Source organism: Colossoma macropomum, unplaced genomic scaffold, assembly GCF_904425465.1.
Source record: "Colossoma macropomum unplaced genomic scaffold, Colossoma_macropomum, whole genome shotgun sequence".
Lineage (NCBI taxonomy): Eukaryota > Metazoa > Chordata > Actinopteri > Characiformes > Serrasalmidae > Colossoma > Colossoma macropomum.
The window spans coordinates 21785484-21810882 of record NW_023494787.1 but is presented as its reverse complement, the minus strand read 5'-3'; the positions used below and the strand labels follow the sequence as shown (position 1 = coordinate 21810882).

The following is a 25399-nucleotide window of genomic DNA, read 5'->3' as shown; positions in this document are numbered from 1 at the left end:
ACTCTGAAGTTTAACAAATCTATGAGCACCTAATCCTTTGATGGGTGTGTACCATAAATACGGTAACCTAGAATGCTACGAATATCTAAATACTCTTTTCATGTTGATACGCAAAACTAGCAAAGGAAACCCCTCAGGTATCAACAAGCAGTTTAGACACATCTCAGTTTCCCCTTCAACCCAATATAATTGAAAGAGGTGACATGACTCTTTTCAAGACTTAATGTAACATATCCTTTGGGCAAAGGCAGGAAAATAAGCTAAATGGATTGGTAAGACTAGTGTGTGGGAAAGAGTTTGAAAAGATGATGGGAGAGTAGTTGATCAGGACAAATATCCTTCATTTCCGCTTGGTGGTTTTGGATGGAGGTAAGAAAATACTGGCACTGCTAGCCCTGCAGTATCTTCTGTGAACTAATGAAAACTATATTTCTGTACTAAATAAGGATCGCTTACATACTGCCCCTTAAGGAAGCCTCTCTATTCACCATGAAAAAGCGAGCAACTGAGAGGGCCATTGCAGACAGAACCACACATACACACACTCTGAAGCAACATTCCTCTGGCCAGTCTTCAGTGAAAGCCAGAACTGAATGAAAATAGAGGCGCACACAAGGGCCCGGCTCTTTAATTAGAAGCCCATCTACCACATGCACTGCTCATCAAAAGGCCAGGCCTCACCCTGATCTTAGGGAGTTCCATCCTCCATCTGCTTCCTTAAAACAGGCCAAAAAACTCCATTTATATTCTTATTCATGGGCAAATCCAGAACACAAGGTTTGGCATGGGTCACATAGATGAAAGCATATGAGAGGCTTAGAATAATCAGGGGAAAATCGACTAAATAAGTAATATGATTGCTCATATGTTTGATTGAGGGCATCAATTTAGCTTTTGATCGACTTTGATTATGATCGCAGGTATTAATGCTCTTAAAATACCTTTATGGTTTCAGGTGGCACTCCTGGATCAGGTGCTTTCTCCAAGTATGTAGTCAAGTCTTGGTCCACATGCTCGAAGACCAGAGTAAGTTTGGTCTCCCGATCAGTTCTAGAAACTGTACAGACATCAAACAACCTAGAGAGGGAGAGAATACAACATTAGCATGTATTATTCATACGTCCACAAATCTTTTGCCTGTCAAGCTTATTGTGCTCATTGTATTTATAGCTGAACAAAGAACTGTTGACACTGTTGACATTCATTTTTCAGCAACCGTTTCCTGAGATTTCAAATGTTAAATGAGCCAAACAATGCAGCAGAGAGGGAAAAATCCTAAAGAGTCAGCTAACTGTCCAGACTAGTTTTCCTGACTGTTTGAAAGAATGCTTGCTATGCTTGGAATACCAGAGCTTTGTTGGCAAAGTGAAAAGAACCAATGAGGGTCTCCAGCTCTAAACTCATGACTGATCAACTTCTTGGCTACAAAACATCCTCCTGTATTCCAACACTATTAGGCTATGAGTGGAATGATACTAGAATAGTGCTCCTTTCTCTGTGGTAACATAGGAAACTGTTCAATAGAAGCATTGCATCTTGTTAGCAAGTCTAACATTTCTCAATCAGCTGTTCATTTCAAAGCTAATGATTTCAAAATGACACAGCTGCAGAAAAATTCAAAACATTTTCCTTCATGCCGCGCCTTGTTGTTTCTTGAGGCTATGCTTTTGACCTCAGAAAGACTACACAAATACCTTAGGAGAAAAATATTGATTGGTAGGCTAAAACACTGATTCATTAGCTACCTGCAGTTTGCATAAGGACTATGTAGAGAGAATAAGTTACAATACATCATAAAGTTTTGTAACCCCATAACTTGCATCCCATTAAAAATGATTAACATGATTCTTGGACTCCATTACATAGGGATGCACATTAGTAGATATCAAAGCAGCCTGCTCTTCCACAGATTAAACAGGTAACACACTCCTGCAATGTAAAGAAAACTGCTGAATTGTTTCTTGAAACTGGCACACTGGTGTGAATGGTGCATGGTGTGCCAGTGTTGTATGGTGTGAATGAAATCCATAGAGTTAACAGAGCACATTTAATACAAAAGCCAACCAGCCAGACAATACACGCTTCTGTAAATTAGACAAGGTTGGTAAGAATTAGGAAGAACAAACATCTAGTGTCCCCAGTCAAGATCCAAGGACCACTGAAAACATTCCTCTCTCAGCACCATAGAAACTCGTGATGTGCCATGGTAACTCAAGCAGAGACCGGTGGTGACCAGAATCTCTCATCATAGCAACGCCTGAATGTGAAACGATTGGTTCGTACTCATGCTGTCAATACACAGAGGCGATAGGGTAAGAAGGGGTAGTGAAATTTCGTCCATCAAAAACAACAGGATGAAAGACATTTCACTGATGCATTAAAATGCATAACTGTCTTTTTGATTACACAATGACAAACAACTACAACTACTCTGAAGAAAGGATTGACAAAGTTATGCTTTTGGATTTTTCTGAGGGCTCTGATTACATGGACTTGACACGCTAATCCTGATAAATTACGAGACAACGTTAATTATCCAGCAGACTGACACTTTGATGGCAAAGCTTCTCTGGTTCTCATGACATCATTGATTAGGTTTCTCCAAGAAAACTTTCTCCAGGAATGTAAACTGCTCCTTCACAATGGAGTCTCTTAACAGACAGAAAACATATGGAATGAATAATGTGCTCATAAGAAACATCCAAGGGTTGTCTGACGTTAAACAAGGTCCTGAATATACTGCACTATAGGTTTCCTGGGCCCCCATGCAGCTTAACATCAGAGAACAGAGACTGTATTTAGTGCGGAGTTTAGAACCTCTTTGGAACCTCTAAGTGTCTCATCTGTGAATAAACCTCTAAGTGCTTCACACAGCATTTTCAGAAGACATATTCAAATGACTAAGGATCTCTGAATGACAGTGAAGCCAGACTCAAACAAAGCTACCAAAACACAATTACTCATCTACTGCTCAAACCAAGTGAAAGCCTAAGTCAGGCCTAGCAGTGACATCAGTTCCATCGTTGCTGACAGAAGAGGGTGACTTGCTGACCCTGCTTACTGTCCTTGGTTACAAGAATGGCACTTTTACAGCAATGTGTGATCTCAAAACCACAGACTTTATCCCAAAGTGACCAAAGAGAAGAAGCATTGACAATGTGTGCTGCAGTGGTTTTAAGTCACTGCACGTTAACAGTACTGTTCCTGTGATTCCTGAGCAGGGCACTGAACATGTGCAGTTACACTGCATCATAAACCTGGGCACTGTAAGCAGCTACATTACACTGGATTATGCAATTTTGCACAAAGCTCAATATAAAATTGCAGACAACTTAATCTGGCAGGAAATTCTTGAAGTACCTGAAAGGAGGAATGATGAATGGAAGTTATACGACAAAAAGTGTCTATAGGCACGAAGACCTGTTTAGCAAAGCCTGGTGACCGTCAATAACCCTATAGGTGCCACCCACTAACCTCAAAAACTCTACACTGGAAAAAACTGCTGTCAATTTCACAGTAATGTTGTGGCAATCTGTTGCCACAAAGATACTGTTAGAATACAGTATTACTGTAATTTTACTGTAAATATACATCATTAAAATCAGCAGCTAGGAAGCAAAGCAGCTACTCAGTCAATGTCACCACTTTGTGCTACTTTAATAGTTGCATACAATCAATAAAAATATTCAGTTGTTAATTGCAATTATTTATTTTGCAATAAACTGCTAAAATTTCATGATTGTGACTGGCCTAGTTAAAGAGTACACACAGTGTAAATCTACAGTAAATTAGACATATAATCAAAAGTACAGCAAATTCTAGCTATTGCTTTGAAAGTCACTTCCGTTGCCAGTACTTCACTGGACACAGCTACCACCAGTCAGGGCTTAGTACTCAGAGAGCTCTGACAACGATGACCATGACTTTTGAGTGTTACATTTTTTCAGATCTGGACCTTGAATCCGGTTTTCATTCTTGTTTTTTTGTATTCACTGGTAGTTAACTGCTCTGTTGATTTAACTGGCCATCTAGCAACTGACCTACCAGTGATTGGAAAATCCCAGACCAGAAGCAGGAATCAGGGTCAGGATTTGAAGACCTCTGTTTTAGAGATACTGTACCTAGAGTTTCATTCTAAAATGCTGTGTATCCATTAGTAACAAATTTGGATATAGCAAGTTGTTGAAAGGAATAACAGCTGATATTAATGGAAAACACACTTTATATTCTCTAATAATGGTGGTATTAATGATAATACAGCACTGATATTTCCTGTATTTTCAAAAATGGTCTATTTTGCATTTTGCAGTGAAAGCTTTCAACTATACCACAACCCACAACACAATTAATGCCATACTATTAATAATCATACTTAATCGTTATTACGCTCCCTTTTTCATGATGTCTAAAGTATGCATACTTTAAATAAATATTTAATTCTCTTTTCATGAAAGCTTCCAGTTTGTGTTCATTTTGCGGAATCTGAAACAATGTCTATAGTTTTCCTACTTTACCTCTGTAGAGACGGAATTCTCAGAGATTTCGTTATTTACAGGAACTTAATGTAAATTATAGAGTGCACTGTTTAGAATTAGGGCTGAAAGAGTAATCTTTTTATATCAAAATCGCAATTCAAGAGAGCGCAATTCTCAAATCGCAAGAGCTGCAATATTATAGCCTACATCATCAATGTCTTAAGTTCAAAGTGGGGAAATTTAACCTAATAACACAGAGCTTGTGAAATGCCTGTAGATGGTTTTAGACCAATCAGAGGCAATCAAACCTCCACACAACCACAACTTACTGGCAGTCTGGCACACTACATTCAGGGGTCAAGCCTCTAGCCAGAAAAAGTGGATATTCTGGTCTTCTTGGCCAATAAAACAGGCCTGAACCTTCATTGAAACTGCAGATTATTTTCCCCAAATCGTTCAGCCCTATTTAGAATGGACATCACCTCTCAGAAATCAGAGCAAAATACAACATAGCATCATTTAAGAGAACAGTGATGGTAAATTACAGCAAAATTACAACAGTGTAAGCTCATCGCTCAGTTATGAACCCTAAAGCTTATCATCCAGTAACTACAATGAATGATTCACTGTGAAACCTTATGCATTTAAGCTCCCTCTGATTGGTCATTTAGAGTTTAAGGGGTTTTACCTGACAACATTGGGGTGTTCGAAGGACTCCAGCTGCCTCAGCACCGCCACCTCGCGGATAGTGGATAGCGGCATCCCCTCTTCCTCGGTCTGCACCCGCACTCTCTTCAGGGCCACGAAGCGTCCCCCGTTCTTGAGGTCTCGCGCCTTGTACACTTTCCCATAGGCGCCTTCGCCTATCTCGGCCACGGGCTCGTACTGCTGGATCATGCTTTCTTTGTCCATACTGTTGCGTTTTCCTGCTTGCACGTGTTCCTCTCTCTCGCCTGCAGCCTGTTGCTGTGAAGGGGGGTGGAGGAGGAGGGGGGAGGGAGGCGAGGGTTGCAGGGGGAATCCCAAAGCCCGGTTCACGCAGCCTTGGCCAGGATAGCGAAGAAGAGCGCGGCTCTGAGCTCACCTCTTTAAGGGCAGCCTGCTGGATCCGGAGCGCACTTTTTCCCCGGCTCTCCAGCCAGCCTATCCACCCACACGCGGAGCCTCAAAGCGGGCCAAAGTCCCAGCTTTTTCCCCCCACAGCCAGCTAGCGCGAGAGCCGCCGTTACCGCACACGCATCTGGAATCTCGTTAAATTAGACGCGTTTCATGGAGCCTCGTGAATCAGTACAGACTCTGGGGGTTTGTGACTGAGGCTGAGCGCTGAAACAAGGTCGGCGGAGGGGAAAAAAGACGCACGGCTCAACGAGGCGAGCGCTGCTTAGCAATAATGAACAGAGCCCTCGGCGGAGAGTTAGTTATCTTTGTGTTTACTTCTGACACCGCGCTGGCAGTGATGCTCGCGCCCTGCTTTGTGCCACCACCAAGTAGCCCGAGCACGTGGCCCTGCGCTCATCTCATTGTCTTAAAACCGAGCAATAAAAGTTGTCATCTGCGACCAAACACTCCCAGGCTCCGCGTGCATGTCCGTCTTAGTCAGAAAGACTATTTTAAAAGCGAAACGCAAAAAATCCGACTTTTATGAGAATGCATGCTCGGGCTGCGCGTGCGAAAGCCAAAAGCAAGCTAGTTCAAAAAACTCGTGCAAAGCAAAAAAAAAAACAAAACAAACAAGACTGTTTCTGCAAAAAAATTAAAATCCTGTCACATAAAAAAATAACGAAATACGCAAATATTGTATTTACCCATTCAGTTCGCCCGTAGCGGTTACGGTAATCCCACTACGAGCTGCGAAGGAGAAACGGCGCCCGTGTATGTGTGTGTGTGTGCGCGTGCGTGCGTGCGTCTCCCCCACCGGGACTCTTCACCTACATCACAGATCTCCCAGTGTCCTGGCGGGCCACACAGGTAGTCGGCTGGTGCATGCATGCTTTAGCCATCCTCCTCCTCCTCCCTCTCGTGCTCTCCTCCTCTGCTCCTCCTCCTCCTCGTGCTCCTCCAGCAGCAGCAACAGTTAGTGCGGAGTGTCCCCGCAGTGCTCCGCTTCAGTAGGAGCTGCGCGCGGCTCTCCACGCGGCCGCGGCTTCGCTAGACTCGGGCTCCCGCTCCGCTTTCCCACGCTGGCGCAGTGTGGCCTGACCCCTCCAGAGCGCTTTGACACAGAGCAGGGACGTTTCCGCATTCCTCGCTGACTACAAAGGCTCGGCTCTCTCTCTCTCTCTCTCTCTCTCTCTCTCTCTCTCTCTCTCTCTCTCTGCCTGCTCCTCCACCATTCATACTCCTCTCTCTCCCCCCTTTTCCTCTCTCCGTGTCAAAAACAGGATCACCGCAGGGGGGGAAAAAGCTGAGAGAATGCAAAAGCACATCTAAACGTTGGGAATCGCTGCTCCGCACTAAAGGCCATGTTCAAGGCCTGCAGGCAGCGTTTCTCTGGCAAACCACTGTCTCAAGCTGCTGACTGAGTCGTGGCGAATAATAACAGATCGTTGGATGAAGCTGGTCCTCTGCTGTCCTGCAGCTTTGGCAAAGCACTCACGTGAGCACTGCAACACCGAACCAAAGAGTACAAGCTTAAACAAAGGTGTAAGTTAGTGCAGCTTTAAGATCTGCAGTTCAAGTACTCATATAAGAGCATTCTTAAATTAAATGATTATCAGTAATTCAGATTTTCTTCGCTCCGCATTAAAGTGGCTCTCTGGCCAAACTGAAAAATTTAACAAATGCTACATCTGTTGTAAACACGCTTACTTGCATCCTACAGTGGTACCAAAATAGTCTAAAGAGTGAGATTTTCTGGTTTAAAGACTTGAACCAGCCTCCTCCACCACCACCACCTCCTTCTGGTGCTGCACCTTGAAGGTAGAAGGAACTTTTGAAAAACTACAGCTGCTTTGGTGTTAAAACGTCTCTTTGAAACATGTTTTTCCCAGTAGCTGGCTAACGCAAAAGGAAGCCAGGTAGCTAACTACTGCTAGGAAGCCAAACCTCATGTCTATATTTGTTAGTTTCTACTTCAGTGGATTTCTTTATCACAGTGGGGGGATTTCCAAGGGGTCTGTGCATTTGTGCTGTGCATCGTGGGTATTGTAATGAGTGAACAAACACAAAAAGGTTACAAAATCTATAAGTCTGTAAAACTGATGGGGGTGAGGGATGCGATACTGATTTATGGCTGGAATGCCTCTTCTTGTGTCGGACAGGAAAATGTTGGAACATGATGACAAAACTGCTTGAAGAAACTGCATGTTGATGGCAATGATTTTAAGTTGTATGCAGAAAACAGTCATTCACAGAGACTTGTGAGATGGCCGGTGTGAATTTCTTTGGTTCTGCTGAGAGGCCATTTCAGCACCTAGCTTAAAGTTAATGATCATAAATATAAAGCACAGGTTAGACTCTGGGTTCTATTTTTGGAGCTCTCTTCTTTCTACGGACGCAGTTCAAACAGGAATTACACTGACGAGGTTTGTCGTTGAATTATCCAAATGAAGGTCCAATTAGAGCAATGTCTCCATGGCACATTAGCATAAATAGAATAGTAAAAGAATAGCATAAAAGTGTAGAAAATTAGGCAAAGAGTATCTTTGGGGATGCTTCCTATATGAGTTATTTAGGGGTGGTTCCGCGAGATGTGTGAATGAATTCGCTTGTCTTAAATTCCCTGAGAAACTGAAGGGTATTAATTTCAATGTGAGTAAAGCGGAGGATAGAAGATGGGCTTGGGTGACCATATGGTTACCCCATCCCTAACCAGTGCCCACCCCCCAACAATTGGCCAACCCAAAATTCAAAATTTGCATCACAAAGCTTACTTTTCAGACAATAGCTTCTGAACCAATAACTGTAAATGCCTTGCTTTACGTTTATGTATCATCTTTGTTCATTTTAAATCAGCTCTGAGAGCCATTACCCAGCCTGAATTCATTAGCATGCATACTCTTGATTTGACATGGAAATGTAAACCGATTAAACTGGTTGTGTGTGGTATGTGCACATATCTCTCAGACATGCCAAACAGTCATTCTGAAAAAGAAGAAACCAACGCAAATTTCAGAATTGAAATGAGAGATGAGATGCGTCATGAAGATACAAATTACGACGTGGTGAATACAAATCCATAGATTGGTACTGCTGTAATATAGTGAACTGGTGAATTGAGACCTTGGTGAATAAACATTACTGCAACACACAGTGTGTAACCTTATTTTGTTTCGGTGGAAAGAAAAAGGGGATTTTGTGGTTGAGTTAATCATCGCTGGCTGGGGCACCAAAATATGTCCCAACAAAGACTTCAACCGTTCATGCAAATAAATGAGCCAAAAGGCATGCTTGAAAGGTAAACATTTAAAAAAATGTTTATATTCGGAAAGCGTTGGAGAAAACAACTACATATGCAAATATTCTCCTAGCTTTTCCCTGTTCTTTGCAACAGCTATGCGCTGATTGGTCTGTTAACACAGAGCTTAGCAAGACACTTTGGCAGTTATTGATAAGGTGCAGACTAAACAGTCTGCTGAATGTGCCAGATTCTGTTAGCTGAATGCTGGCATGATAAAGCAGTGTGCTCTTGCTTCACATTTTAGTGTGGTTGATGTGATACCCTTAAAAAGGCCATTATCCTGACAAAAGATGGAGGCTTTAGAAGATCACCGTCCATTAACACCTAGCTTTGCCTGGATTGCCAAACTAGCATTTTCACACACGTTTCAACTACATCTAACTACTGGTAACAATACACACATTTTCAGATCCTATACAATTTTTGATTCTGTGGTCAAGGTTTGATTCATTTTATGATATGCGATAAAACTTTCTCAGTGTATTACACACAATGGTTCGACTCAAATTAATAAAAGTCTTCAAACAGAACTTGAAACTTAGTGCCTGTTATTACAAGGCAAGAGCGAACAATCGCAACTCCTAGACTTTATGTATTAGAAGCAAGCCCAGTCGTTGAGTGTTGGCTGTCCCCTTCCACAGCAGATAAGAGACCCTTGAACTTTACTGTTTTAATACAGTACTTATACAGTTTTTTATTTGATTCTGTACTGAAATCATTACATAATATAAACTAACTATATAACATACTGTGCAAAAGTCAGAGACCACCTTTCATTTATTTAATTTCCAGTCAAAACAGCCAATTACACATTACTCATTTTTCAGTGTCAGGAAAAGAAAGTATATATATATATATATATATATATATATATATATATATATATATATATATATATATATATTACAGAACATTACACAGAAGCCTGATCAATTAAATATAATATGATTTTTTCTTTATTTACAGTGTCTATTCTTTTCAGCAGACCTGCTTTCAGTTTTTCAAAAAAACCTGCAGGGATATAGTTTCTACACCTCCAAAGTTCAGTCTTAGAAGCAGGTCGCTTAGAACGCTTCTCATGACCCAAGTAATTCCAAACACATTCAGTGATGTGGAGATCTGGAAAAGGAAACAGACAAAAAAGAACATTTGGGAATCAAATGAAGAAGCTGCTGAGGTTCTCAGCAGCTTCTTCATTTGATTTCCAAATGTTCTTTTTTTGTCTGTGTTCCAAATGTTCTTTTTTGTCTGTTTCCTTTTCTCAGTAATGGCTTCTTGACAGCTACACATCCTTTCAGTGTTGAGTTGTCATCTCACTGTGGAAGGATGGACAGAAACACCGGTGGATTTTTTCAGATCTAAAGCAAGAGTGAAGCTGGGTTTTCCCGTTTTTTTCTCAAAGACGAAAGCTTTAAGTACTGTTTATCTGATGGTGACAGTTTAGGTGGTCTACCAGTTCCTGCACAATTGTTAGGAGTCCTATCTTTTCTGTATTTTTGATCATTTTCTGAACTCCAATTGTTTTTTGTGAGTGGATTATTTTATGTCTAATCTCCTCAGAAACATCTCCTGAAAAATGAATAATATGTACTTAATGGTCATTTTGCTGGAAATTAAGTCAATGAAGGGTAGCTTTTGCACAGTACTGTATACAGTATTAAGTGCATTAATTAGTTCCAGATGTTGCTATGTGGGCGAAAACCCCCCTCCTAGATTATCAGAGCCTTTTAAATGACAAACACTGGTTACTTGAGAAGCTTTAGTCACAGATGGGGCGCTGTCTGTCCATGTAAAAGAGACCTTCTCCAGTCCTGTGCCAGTGCAAAACAGGTGACATACTGCTCGTATTCCCTTTCAGCTCCAGACGCATCCAGGCAGGGCTACTCTTCAGCCCAGCCGCCTCTCAGATCACCTTTCTCAAATCACACTCACCCCCACAGAAAGACAGCAGGTGTGAAAGGCATGCTGCTGGCCTCATGTTACCTTCCACATTTACACAAGGTCTCCCTCATTCACTGCTTCCAGTCTGGAAGTTTAGAATCACTTGTCAGATGTTGTGATTTTATTCAACAACCATGTGGCTAGAAAAGAGTTTTTATGTGGCGCCATGGAGAAAAGGGGTACTTCCATGGCATTGCTTAAGAAACCCTCTGTGGCATCCTTTTTAAGAGCATAAGTGCAGATTAAAATATGATAAGCTGGACAACAGATGGCTTTTTTATGGTATATAGTAACTTCTTGCTCTCAAAAACCTTTTCATTTATTGAAAACAAGAAGTTATCAAATGTTAAATAATAAGTGGATGTATTCATATGCAAAGGTTTGAACACTCCCTGGTCATTTTTGCATGGGCACATTTTATGTCTTCTTTTTTCCCAATATATTATATTCAGCCAGAAAATCAACAAAACATGTAATTTGATCAGAATAATATCAGAACAAATTTACACGTGTCTGCTACAAAATTATATATATATATATATATATATATAATTTTATATTTATATATATATTATATATATACATAGAGAGAGAGAGAGAGAGAGAAAGATATATATATTTATATATACACATTTTTCAGTTTTTGACATAATTTGAAAATACCTGTCGCTCTGTTGCCACATTGTATGTAAATTTCATTATAAATGGAATAAAAGAAAGGGCCAAAATGACTTGGAAAAGAGTCTGGTTCCATTGACTTAAAAGTAAAGCATGGTTTTCCTTCTCCTTTAAAGTTATACTTATTTTTTAGATACAAGGTTTTCTTCCGACAACAGCTATATATATATATATATATATTATATATATATATATATATATATATATATATATATATATATATTATATATATATATATATATAGTGCATGTGTATGTTGGAGGATGGACCACTGGGCTTTTGAGGTTTAAGGGAGGGGAATTGCATATCTGGCAAAATCACTGTCACACCTAACATGTGGACGCAATATTCATTTTACGCCTAAATAAAAGTATAATTTAAGTAGCTTAACCATGATTGTGAAGCATATGCTATGTTTCCATCACAACCATATCTAAAGCTTTATGGCAGTAATGTCGCTAAATCTGTGTCTGTGCTATATGTGTTACGGAGGATTTATAGTCATTTTAGAGGTCATGTTGGTGTGCTCTCAAAAGTGACTTTACATGCTTTGGATAGTGCTTTCTGAAAAGCAGTGCTTAATATAGCTCTCTATAAAAAGTGTATTAGTAGGTATACTATATTTCTCATTTTAAAATATTACATTTTTTCCCTGAAATAATTTAGCATGTGTTCAATTGATTAAAATGTTCAAGCCTGTTGTGTGTCACAAATAGTCTTCCTTGTGTGTTTAACCATGAAATTATTGTGAATGAATTTATTCAGTGTATTGAGCCTACCTTCATGTAAACTGTGAGGAACTTTGTGTAAGGCTGTTTTTGTATAGATAAGGCTAATAAGGTCAAACATTCTAGCTGAGGTTAGAATTCTGGTTGCTACATTTTGCACTAACTGAAGATCATAAAGACATGGACTATTTTTTTTTTGCAGCATATAAAGACGTCATATGTTTTAATATAGAATAACTTTGTAGATAAGAGACAGCTGTTCTGGTAATGTTACCAATATGTGCACTGACTGAGAGATAAGACTCAATCATGACGCTTAGTGTTTTCAAAGCTTCACATGATGTGCCTAAAAATGTCATTTGTAATAAATATATGCTTATTTGTTAATTTATCATCACTGTCACAACAAAACCTTGTATATCTGAAATCTGGACAAAGTAAAAGCACTTCTGTTTTGTCTGAATTAAATAGGAGAATGTTATTTAACATACCGTTCACAATTTCTTGTAATCCTTTCTCTATTATGCATTATCAGTAAACAGGTGTCTATTATTTGCTTTGACTGATAACATAGAGTTACAAACACATGTATATAGTTACAGTTGCATACACTTGTGCGTCATCAGCATAGCAATGGAAGAATGCCATGTGTACAAACTAGCTGTGGTCCTAGAACAGAGCCTTGTGGGACACCAGACTGTACTTCTGCATGTTTGTTTATATTTTCTGACTGATAGTGGTCAGATTCGGTAGTATCTGTACTAGGAGAATGCCAGTCTCTTGATGATATTTCATTGCCTAGAATGTTGTGATCTATGGTGTGAAGTGTTGCACAAGGATGAAGCAAAGAGTACATCAGAGATTATATTAGACACGCAAAAATCCATAGTTTGTAGGAGATAGAAACCACCGATAAGCTTGTCTACAGCAAACAGTCTGGTAAACCAAGGAAGATTACTAAAGGGAATGATGAAGAATCCTTTGAGTTGTGAAAAATCCTGTTAAAGTCTGACACATCAAGATGTAGCTTGCTAAAAAGTGTTTTATGGAACTGAGTTTCACCAGATAGTTTGTTCATCATTTTAAAATTTGTAGAGCATCTATAAGGGGCTATCCAAATAAAGTGGGACTACTGAATGTAACAGCCAGATGCATTGTAAAACTTATGCTTCATGCATTGAAGAAGAGAGCAAAGACTAAAAAGACCCCTAAGTGGCTACAGTATAAGGTTGGCATATTATCACCAGGGAACTAGCTTTTGTTAACAGCTAAGCATAAGAAACGTTTTAACCTAATTTTATACCCAATATATTTGTGGCCAAATCTATCATACGATGCTAACCAAGCTTGGAGGGTGAGCATGTGCTTCTTCTGAGACACATGAATATAACTGGACAGCTCAACATGCTTGGAGGAGAACACTGCCAATTCTGTTACATCAGCTAACATGTGCCTGCAGTGGTTAGCATCTAGGTATTAAATATGACCCCCTTACTGAAAATAATAGGTTTTAAATAGCCCAATAATAGGTTTTAAAGCCCAAATTTGTTGATTTTCAAAAATAGATGGAAGTTTGTTAGTTGTAGAGTGCAGAGCAAAAAAAAAATATTTCTCAAAAGCTTTTAAGGAGCTCACCATGTTTTTAATGCACTTTCAATTAATTAAATTATATACATTTTGGCCCTCTTATGATGCACTTTATACAGAGTGTAATAAAAGTAATATTATGGGCAGAGCACCAAATCTCTATAATAATTATTATTATTATCATTATTATTATTATTATTATTATTATTATTGTTTATATTCCTCGTAGGGGAATATTTTAGTCAGGCAGTCTGAGCTGCATTATTTTGAGGGTTTTTGCTGGCAGAATAATATAATTTGAACAAATTTGAACAGTTTAGGGGAAAGAAGTCGATTTCTAAAATGAATTACATTGTTATATGAGTTAATGTTTTACGTTTTCTCAAATGAGAACTAAGTATCAGTGATGGCTGACTATGCTTCCTAAAAACTGTCGAACATGGCCTCAGTTTGGAGAAATGTAGAAAAGTAATGTTTCAGTGATATTACAAGAGGGAATTGAGAGTGAATGTTCCCATCAGAATGAAATAAGCATTGAGTCTAAATGCTGGCCCACTGTGAAGGGCACAGAGCTAGTTCATTTAAAACATCTGTCCTGAACATCTCCATTGAGTCTGTGCATCAAGCTAGAGACAATGCAAGGTTGTTTCTGTGCTGGCTTGATTTTTCTTTTTTCTTTTTTCCCCCTTCTGTCTTCACTGAAGTCCAGGTCAGGCAGCTAGTAAAGCCTTCCCCAGAACAGGCCCCTTAAGACAAGACTCTTTCTGTTGGGCATTTCCATGGAAACCAAGCAACTAACTTGAGGAGGGACATAAAAACCTGCTCTGTGGAGAAAGGAGGAACACCTGCCACCTCTGCGAACGGACGCCCAAACACACTGCACATTTACACGTCACACAAAACACACTTTCACTGGCTCCCAATGAGACCCACACATCTGTTATCACTTCCATTAATGGCCATTTATTAGTGATTTGTTATAGTGTTAGGATTCACACAGTCGGGATGCCATGATGCAAGCTCAGAACAGATGTCTTAGCTCACACTGTCCATCATGGTGGAACAAACAGATGGATTTTCCACTGTCAGTTTATCAACACATTAAAAATTTGTCATTGGTTGTCATTGGTTTGATTGAATACATGACAAATTCACATAGACTGTGAGCTCATAAATAGACATATAGGGAAAATGGTTATAATGCGTGTCAAAGCTTCACTTGATGCACCTAAAAAAGTCGTTATCATCACAACAAATCCTTACATACCAGAAATGGACCAACTAAAAGCACTTCTCTTTTCTAACAATTAAATAGTAGAATGTATACCATTCATGATTTCCTGCAAAACTTTCTCTATTGTTGATTATCAGTATACATGTGTCTGTTATTTGCCTTGACTGATAGTATACAGTTGAGCACATACAGCTGCCTACTCCTGGAGTTACATACAGTTGTGTTTCATCAGCAAAGAAGTGGAAGCTACTGTTCAGAACCCTACAATGTCAGTAAAGAATACTAGCTGTGATCCTAAAACAGAGCCATGTGGGACACCACACTACACTTCATTTTCATTTACATTTACAGACGTCTTTATACACATCTGCTATTACTGGGGTGTTATTATACACATATTTTCAGGTTTGATATAATGTTTCAATTCTGACATTCTATTCCATTTTCAACAAAATATGCCACAAAAATTGTGCCTGCCCTACATTTTATAAGCAGCTTCAGAAGAGAAATTCATTCATGTAAGTGTGGAAGCATGCATAGCATAAGCTCCTCCCCCTTCCCCTCCCACTTTACTCGCATTAGATGCACCCAGATGCATAATGATGTGACAATCCACGGTGCTTTCATGAAAAATAGTTAATGAGAGACCCTCGGAAGAGACTGAGGGGCACATAGGTAATACTGCTTCAAATGTTGGTACACAAATGTTTATTTTTCAATTTGTTGGCACTGTAATGAAATAGTTACACTCTCTTTCCCTATAACCCCCCCCCAACCCCAGATCTGCAGTAGGTGCCAGCAAAGGGTCAGCCCTTGGCCGGCTGCAAGTGAAGGCTCATGGAAAGTACCGGGAGCTCTTGTGCTCTGTTCATTAACAGTATTAATGATTAACTGAGGTGGCATTGTCTCAGCCCAGCTGTCTACTGTTTATCCAACTCTGTGCCCTTCATGTTCCATGGCCCTTTTATGTGCTCAACTGACAGCTGCCCCTCACATTCATGTGAAAATGAACTTCTGTTCCCACAACAAAGCATGCTGGGAGCCACATATAGGGTACTGTATTCTAATCTCATTCAGAAATTAGTGCAGGGGGGTTCAGTTGGGGTCAGCATGAGGACTTATAATAATCATATCATATCATAATCCAGAGAGAGTGGCCTGAAGCAGAGCAGCCTAAACCCATGCTCAAACGCACTGAAAAAAAGGTTCATGATTTAATTGTGAAATGGTTGCATTAACATAGTTGCTTTCTTCAAAGAAAAAGTTCAGCAAAAATATTAAAGCAACTTGATTTTCCACTTACCATAATTGCAGCCAATCAGCCAAGACATGATTGGTGTCAAAATGTTGCTTCTTTGGCTTAGAACTATGAAGCTAATGTAGCTAACAAACACTGGAAGTCAATAGTCTCCCAAACTGTCTTAACCTGCTTATACCTGATCCAGGTCTTAATTCATGTCAGTGTGGTTTAGAACACAGTATGACTCACAATGAACCAATAAAAAGGAAAAAAAAACCCTGATAGAAGGGGCAGTCATTTAGGAAGACCGCAATCACTTCCTTCTTAAAAACAATTCGGTATCATTCTGCGCAAGAAAGGGCTAAAGGATTTTATAAGACGTCATACTATAAGGTAACACTACTCAGAAAATCAATGTAATGTCAGATTTGAGAACCACATTGTTTACCATGTATGTTTGAACCTGAATATACACATGAAGAAATGCGTCAATTGGATGCTGGACCCATTAGTGACTTCCTGGACCCACCTCTTGGCATGAAGCTAAAGACAGCCATTTATTTGAATTTTCCATTCCATCTTAAATAATGCAGCAGTAATTGCGGTGCTTCAGAGGCACCGTTACACCATTTAAGGTGAAATGAAAAATTCTAATAGGAATCTGGGGAATATGAAGCTAACTTCAGCCTTGTCCGCTAAGCTACGTATGCAGATGGCATGACAGCAGAATGAACACAGAGAAAATGTAAACAGCATTTACTTTGGATTCACTTCTTGGAGGTGTCCTTTGTAAAAATGTATTTAGTACAGCTGCAGATTTTAGAATATCCCACTGGAAACCGTCCTTGTAATCGTGCGGTAAAAAATTCTCACCATATTTACATTTATGTTCATTTCATTAATTTTTTTTCACACAGGTAGGCGAAGGTAGTGTTAGGAGTCTTGCCCATGGATTCTTATTGGTATAGTGTAGGGTCCTTGCCCAGGCAGGGGATTGAGCCCCAGTCTACAGCATAGAAGGTAGAGGTGTTACCATACTTGAATATTTTGCATGGTAACTTTACTTAATGCCTCACTTGCTAGTTTGTGAGTCACGGCTAAAAGCCACAGATTGCATGTGTCTGCATTAGTAGGAAATTGGTGGTAACATATCAGAATACCTGTAGATTTCTTTGTTCTGTTTTTTTGCAAAATGCAATGTGCTTCAGCCTCAGAGTTTAAAGGTGGAATAGTGCCAGAAAATGGATGAATGTAGCTACAAAACCTTTTTTTAAAAGTTTACATATGCTTAATGACATAATTTAAAGCAAATATGTAAAGCTTTTGCCAATGTATTTCTGGAAATGGTTTCTGTGACTATTTACGTTGAGTGTTTGCACAGTTTACCTAGTTCTAAACTAAACAAGCAAAATTTGGACACCAAACATGTCTTGGCTGATCAACTGTATTTGGGGTAGAAAGGTAGAATATCATGATAATTAAATTTTTTGCCAAACTTTTCCTTTAAGTTTGTTCATTTTATTCATTTGCAACCACTTGACACATGAATCATGACTTGAATCATGTACATTCAAAGCAGTGTATCTGTATTGTTACTTTGGTACCTTGAAAACTTAACAACCTGGGCACAGAAGTACAAAAAGTACTTGAGGACTGAAAAACATAATGAACTGCTGGGGAACTTCACACATTCAGTCTATCAGCACAGAAACTGAAGTTTGTTTGACACTGTTCTTCTATTTTTGGGATCCTTTTGGTCTAGAGTAATTGATAAACCTTTAGAAGTCAGAAAAGTGACCAATCACAAAACAGTACAGATGGTGTCATCAACATAGCATTAATATCAACATGAAATTGAACACAAAAAATGAATAAAAATGACTAAAATATAGCAGAAAGTAGATTCCTTTCATCATCAATATACTTTAGAACTATAGTATTAATACTTAAAAACCTTTGAAAAGTACAAATCCAGCAAAATTTTGCTTGAGCATGCGTAAATAGTATGTACTGCCTGCCTCTGTCATAATAAAGGACTGCTATCGTACTTTATAAAGAATATTTCCACCCAGTTATTGCCGTAAAGTTTTATCTGCATTCAATTTTTTCAGCTTATGAGTTTCCTGAATATTGTGGCAGCTAGTGTCTGTTTTGACGTTGCTAAGAAGAAAATGTGGTGGTGTCATTTTTGAATCATTCGCAATATATCAGACTGTGCTGCTTAGCAACCTTTTCTGTTATTGTTCACTTTGGTTCAACTTGTAGTTTCACTTACCTTGTAATACCCCACTCTCACTGACCATAGTGTGAAACATCATAAGCTTAATGTCATCCAGCCACACTTCCTAAATATTGTAGTCACAAATCCTTATGCATATCTAGTTTATATTGGCCCGAGAGAGAGTTAAAAGGCCACTTTATCTTTACAAGGCAAGAACTTTGATTTTATCTTTGAAGGTGCCGCTGCTTTCACTTTGGATCAGCTCTTCGATTTGCCAATTCATCAAAAGGCTGTTTCAAAACCATCTGGAAGTTATTACATCGCAGTAGGTCTCAGTCAAGCACGCTGTCCTACGTATGAAAGATAAAGCCAAGCATTAAAATTATCCCTCAGAAATCACCTGTGTCTCAATCAGAAAGTGAAATCATGCTAATGAGTCGTACATCTCTTGGCGAAAGAAAAAGTGAACCCCCTTTATTATGTGTGGTAGAAAGTACCAGACTGTACGTTGCAGTGGTAGAAAGTACCGTTTTACGTGAACCACTTACTAGAGTAGCTGTTGAGTAGCTTTTCCATGAATCATACACTGAATCGCAAAGACGAAGTACATCTGCTTGAGCTGATTTGAACACAGTGTTGTGTATTTTACATTTCTCCTAATTATGTTGAGTTGCAGTTGTTTTTACTGAGTCAAATGAATCCTGCATACACTGATCATTTCACGTGGGACCTCCCTGGCAATTTCGAGATCCGTAATTTTCAGTTTCGTAACTGGTAGAATTTGGAAATCCCGTTGTGTAGTGATTTGTTAGTTTGGTCTAAGAAACACTGAGGAGAGTAACTATCATCACAATGTTTCTTAGCTAAATACAATGTGACTGAACTTTCAAAAGGAACTTTTACATTTTAAATGAGAACATTCTTTAAAATAAAGATGTCAAATGGAACCAAAAAGGTTCTCCGGAGTGATGTCACATTCGTTTCCCTAAAGAATCTGTCAATGGATGGTTCTGTTCAAGTGAAGTTCCATCGACATTTCACACTTTCTGCGTAATTTCATAGTTAAGAATTCTCTGTTTAAGAGAAACATACCGATTCAGAATTGTTTACAGTTGCGGTGATAGGAACCAAACATCCAAAACAGGTAATGACTTTAAAAGCTACCTCAGAGAAAGTTTACATGACATGATTATAAATGCATTATCTGATGCATGAGACATTGTTTTACTACAGTACCGCTATTGTACCATTATCATAATTACATATAAAATCATTCCATAAAAAGAAGACACACATAGGTTCACTGCTCATTTTGGATAGCAAAGAAATGCACTATATTTGCAAATCCAAACCATCAAGTCTCTCTACACCATACAGCTCTGAAGGTGTGTCATCATTTCGTAGTTGGCGTCATGCCCATGTTAGGAATTGTGGGCCTAAGCAGTTTTTCTCTATGGGAAAAATGGATGGCTTTTTCAAATATTTCAAAAATATCCACCCTGTGGTAAATAAAACTGTTCTAAAACTGATACATGTTTGCTGGATCCTCTGAATTACAAGTTCATTAGAAAGTTAAGTAAATATGAATATTGCTACATGCAAGCTAACACTGCTGTGCATTCAACTGACATAATGAGACTGGAATCCTCATCAAAATATCTCACACAAACAAGCAAGCTTTGTTAAAAGTGGTAGCCAAGCTGCTTTGGCGGTAGCAGGCCTCAGTTTGGGGAGCTGGTGTTTTAACAGTGCAACAGTGTTACAGTGTTGAGGTCTAATAGTGGACTTATAGTAGACTATAGACTGCCATACAACATCATTACATCTGCACAAGTGTTAGCTTGTATACAGATGTAGCAATATAGCAACAACTTGACAACCTTGTAGTTCAAACAATCCAGTTAAATTTGGGGGGAAATGTACATGGAATAAAATATATTGGCTTTGGGACATTTTTGTTATTTCCAAAAACACTATTCATTTTCCCCATAGGCAAAATCAGCTTAGACCTGGAGGTCTTTATATGAGCATGATGGTGACTACAGAATGATGCTGAAAACAACCATTTTTGTAAATGAGCTTTTAAAAAGTTTTCACCAGTTAAAGGTTTTTAATCTAGTTTGCTCTTAAGCGCTTCTGCTTCAGTATAGATTTTCAGTCCTCTTTTCAGCAGTCTTGCTGTCTTTGTGTGTGCATGTGCAGTCAAAGAAATCCCATCTGACTTGCTTTAGTGAATACTTTGGTGACAGAGCAAAGTGCCTGAGCCAGCATAATTCTGGCTCTCTCTGTCTGTCTGGCGTCTAATACATGAGTCTGTATAGCACACTGCATACTTGGAAAAAACGCTTCTTTAAATTACATCATCTCAGTTTAAACTTGGCCAGCCGGCAGACGGAGAGAGCAACACGTGAGGGGACTCACAACACAGAGTGTGTGTGGGTGTGTGTATGAGTCGAACGCACCCCAGCTGAGCAAAATTACTTTTCCTGGTTAAATGATTTATTGCAGCAGCAGCGGGAGGAGAACAGCACATGAGCCACACACCTCTGTACTACCTTCAATATCTGACGTATGACGGTTCTCTGGCCCAAACGGATGCTTGGACAGATCATATACTGCACCAAGTAGAGTCTGTTCATCATAAGAGACTGTTCATTATTATAGTGAATAGAGGAGTACAGTTATGCATATGGCGTTCATAGCATGCCACAACATACAGTACTGTACAAAAGTCTTAGGGTTAGAAAAACTTTTATTTATTTATTTAGGCAGTACATGGGCTTTTGCTTGTAAAAACAATATATGGTTAATATGTAGCACAATGTAGGTGAAATAAAAATAAATAAATGGTAAATGGTCAATTTAATAGAAAATCAAATGTTGCTTGCTCTTTTTTCTTTTAAATAAAAGACTGACATAGTATGTCAACACTGTTAAAGTTGCCTCAGACACCTCAGTCATCCCCACTCCGTAAATGGAAACTAAGCTGCAAAAACAGGCTGTTTTGTGATGTCACAACAACCAAGATATTTACACATATCTACCTAGCCTATAGCTGTTTAACTTGCCCATCCATGCATGAGTTATAAGGAGCGTTTCAGCCAGGACTGCTTTTTGAGTGAGTCAGAATACAAACCAGCCAAACAGAGCTCATTTACATACATTGTAAGTGAACCTCTGATGAACAAATACAACATCAGAAAAATGTAAGACATGATCTCAAGTAAAAAGTAGCGTTGCACCGATACTGATACTGTAACGGTATTGGCACTGATACTGGCACTTAAACGCAGTATCGGTATCAGCGATGGCGATCCCTATGACTGACACCACGAAGCAATTTCTGATGCGTGCATGCACGTCAGTAGACAGAACCTTACAACACGTCAGCAGTAGTAAAAATGTTCATGTTGGAATCTGTAATGGCAGTTTTTGGTACTCGTCTGCCGCTGTGCGGTCACTTACAGTCTGAGTTAAAGTTATCGAGAGAGCGAAAGGAAAAGTGGCATCGGTGCATCTCTAGTAACAAGAGTGTCTTGTTTTCAAATAAGACATTTATATCTTGTGAGATGGGTAGAAGAACACAGATTTGGTTCTTAGATCCCAGCCATTACATGGATTTTTAAAATTCCATCACTAGCACAACTGATTTGACTTAATAAAGTATTGATTAGACAAACCGAGTATCGGATGGTAACTGGGTTGCAGTGAGGAAAAGTCTGGAAACAGTTAACATGCTGACAGACTTGAAATCACAATTTATTGTATTAATGCTTATTTGTGTGTATTCTAGTCTTAGTGTTTTATATATAGAAAGCTTTAAATATAATTTTATTAGTCTTCTGTACAGAAGGGCAAAACTACAGTGAGACGGCTGTTGTGCTCTTTAGGGTCAGTGAGTGCTGCATGCCCCAGGTGAGTGAAGAGAGAAGTGCTGGCCGGAGTCCACTCTGCCTCGCCGCTCAGTCTGCTTCAGCAGGGAGAGCATTACAAACCAAACAGCCCTGACATCATGCACGATTGCTGCACTATACTTTACCGGCCCACTTCGCAAGATAAACAGAACCTACTGCAAAAGTGACTCTGCAGAATCACACAGAAGGCTATACGAATGAGTGCAGAGTGAGACATTAAAGGAATACCTCAATATACTGAGATTCACACAATTTCCCCTTACTCCAAAATGTAGCCAATCCCCCAAAGCATGTCTGGTGTTTAAAGTTTGCTTCTTTAGTTTTACACAAGAACAACAATCTAAGTACATAATTAACTCATGTATATGCTACCAATTAGCACGGTCTATACTGTATGCCTATGTTAAAGCAGCACTGTAATATTTTTGTTAAAACTGAAAGAAGTACCATTACTGAGTACGGAGAAAAAAGAATAGACTAAGTGCATGCACCGCTGCGGGTCACCCTGTAAAGCCTGAAATAATCATTTAAAAGTTAGAGGTACCGGGACGGATTTTAGCAGGGAGTTTTTCGGATCACATCATACATCTTTACATATTCTAAACATCTACATCTGAAGCTACATGCACAGGCTCATGAAAAAAGTCTGACTCAATGTTCAGGCCTCAAATGCAAAATCAACATTATACTGATGAAGATATAATGACACTGGTAGATTCACTCTCATCCTGAGTTCTCTTCAAATACTCTTTAAACGCACTCATAAAAGTCAGATTCATCTGCTTGTGGGGGTCCGAAGTACAACCGATGTTACAAAATGTTCTTCCACACATAGTGTGCAATTACATATTTCCACCAGAGAGGTCTCCAAATCCCCAAATCCTAAATAGTGTTACTTTAACACACATTTGATTCAAACTGTGCCGAGGTGTTAAAGAAGAATTCCACAGATTTTTCTAAATTTCTGCATAATTAAACTATGAAGATCTAACTTATTCAGTCCAATGTGAAATATGCCATTCTGGATAAACTCACTCTGTCATAACTGTTCACAAAAGTGGTAATAGGAACCAGACATCTGAAAGGCTTAACCCCTTAAATGGCCAAGACCCACTGGCAGGTCCAAAGCTTTACTACACACTGTTATAAGCTAAGAATAACTCAGTTTACATTGTAGTCCATACTGACTAATAAGCCTTAGCATGTGATAAGCCTGGGATTTTAAGGGGATAAATGCCGTGAAAGGCTACATCACAGAAGGATGTTACATGAAATGGTTGCAAACATGCTGTCTGATGTCTGAGACACTGTTTTACAATAGTTGTGAGATGACGTTTTGGCCTAAAAGGGTTTTTTACAAGCCATTCAGGTGCACATGCAGGGTGTTGTAAAGCCAAATAGAACATAAAGAAAATGTCTGTTTTTTTTTGTTTTGTTTTGTTTTTTTATAATTATCTATATTATCCACCATTTTGTCATTATCCACAATACATATAAAAACTCAGAAGACATACGTAGGTTCACTGGTCAGTTTGGATGGTAAATAAAGTGGGCTCCATTTAAAAGTAGAAGATTAAGGCAGAAAAAGCTTGCCCCTTGGTTCAGTGATTATTTCATTCCAGCTTTAAAGCAGACAATTAGAGTGAAAATGGCGCCTGACTAAACTAGAAGTATTCCAGTCCGCCTGGAAGGATAGTCTTGTAGGCTATAAAAGGGCACTTACTGCAGCGTGCTCAGCCTACCTCTCCTCTCTGATTGAAAACAATAAGAATACTCCTTGATTATTATTTAGCACAAACCAAACGGCTACTGAACCCCAGATCCCATCAGCCTACAGCAGCAACTATTTTATGAATTTCCCCAATAATAAAATTGAAACAATTAGCCAGGAAATTCAAAATGCACAGTCAATCTCTTTAAACCTGCTGCCCTACCAAGCTAACCCAGGTCTTGAGTACAGTGTAACTGCAGAGAGGCTGGATTCGTTTAGCTTATTTCAATAAACTGAGCTAGTTAACATTATTTCTTCTTCAAAATCTACTTTTTGCATATTAAATCCAATTCATACAGGTTTACTTAAAGACTTTTTGCCAGAAATAACCACTCTTTGCCACAAAAAACTCCTCTCTTAGCCTTGGCTATATACCAAAAACTGCTAATCTAGCAGTTATTAGATTTCTGATTAAGAAACCTAATTGTGATCCCTGCAAGTTATCAAATTATAGACCTATCTCAAATCTTCCTTTTGTGTCAAAGATTTGGGGAAAAAGTTGTGGCAAAAGAACGTAGCTCCTATTTGCATAGGAATCACAAACATGAAAAATTCCAGTCTGCATTCAGACCTCTGGATACCATTATCATTAAACACGGCATCAATTTCCACTGCTACGCTAATGACACACAATTGCATATATTGATCAAACCAGATGATAAAGTTCAGCTTAATAAGACTGAGAACTGTGTAAAGACATAAAAGACTGGATGTTGAGTAACTTCCTCCAACTCAACTAAGACAAAACAGAGTTTCTTCTTCTTGGTCCAAAAGCTGCTATAAACAAACTGTCTAATTTAACACTTAAACTTAATAGTTTCTCAGTTGCATCAGGTACATCTGTAAAAACCTTGATGTCACGATCTGTCCTTCGATGCACATATAACCAATATTACAAGAATAGCTATCTTCCATCTTTGTAATATTGCAAAATTAAGAAGTGAACTGTCTCTACAGGATGCAGAAAAGCTAGTTCATGCATTTATTACCTCAAGGGTGGATTACTGTAATGTTTCAACAAGCTTCAGTTAGTCCAGAATGCTGCAGCCAGAGTTCTTACAAGAACTAGAAAGGTTGACCTCATCAGCCCAGGTTTATCAAACCTACACTGGTTATGAGTTAAATTCCACATAGGGTACACAAGTCTTTTACTGACTCTACATGGCCTCGCTCCTCAGCACCTGAGTGAACTTATCTCTTATTATAAACCA

The 25399-nt window shown here is 39.0% G+C and overlaps 1 protein-coding gene across 1 annotated transcript in view; it reads right to left on the bottom strand.

The window, feature by feature from the left end:
* Positions 1-6681, bottom strand: part of cdk6 (cyclin-dependent kinase 6) — a 39792-nt gene extending 33111 nt beyond the window's left edge. The window contains exons 1-2 of the mRNA XM_036566433.1: positions 5164-6681; positions 942-1077 (exon numbers count right to left, since the gene is read on the bottom strand). Of these exons, the coding sequence (XP_036422326.1) occupies positions 942-1077; positions 5164-5387 (360 nt within the window). The 5' untranslated portion in view covers positions 5388-6681. The remainder of the gene's footprint in view (positions 1-941; positions 1078-5163) is intronic.
* Between the last annotated feature and the right edge of the window lie 18718 nt (positions 6682-25399).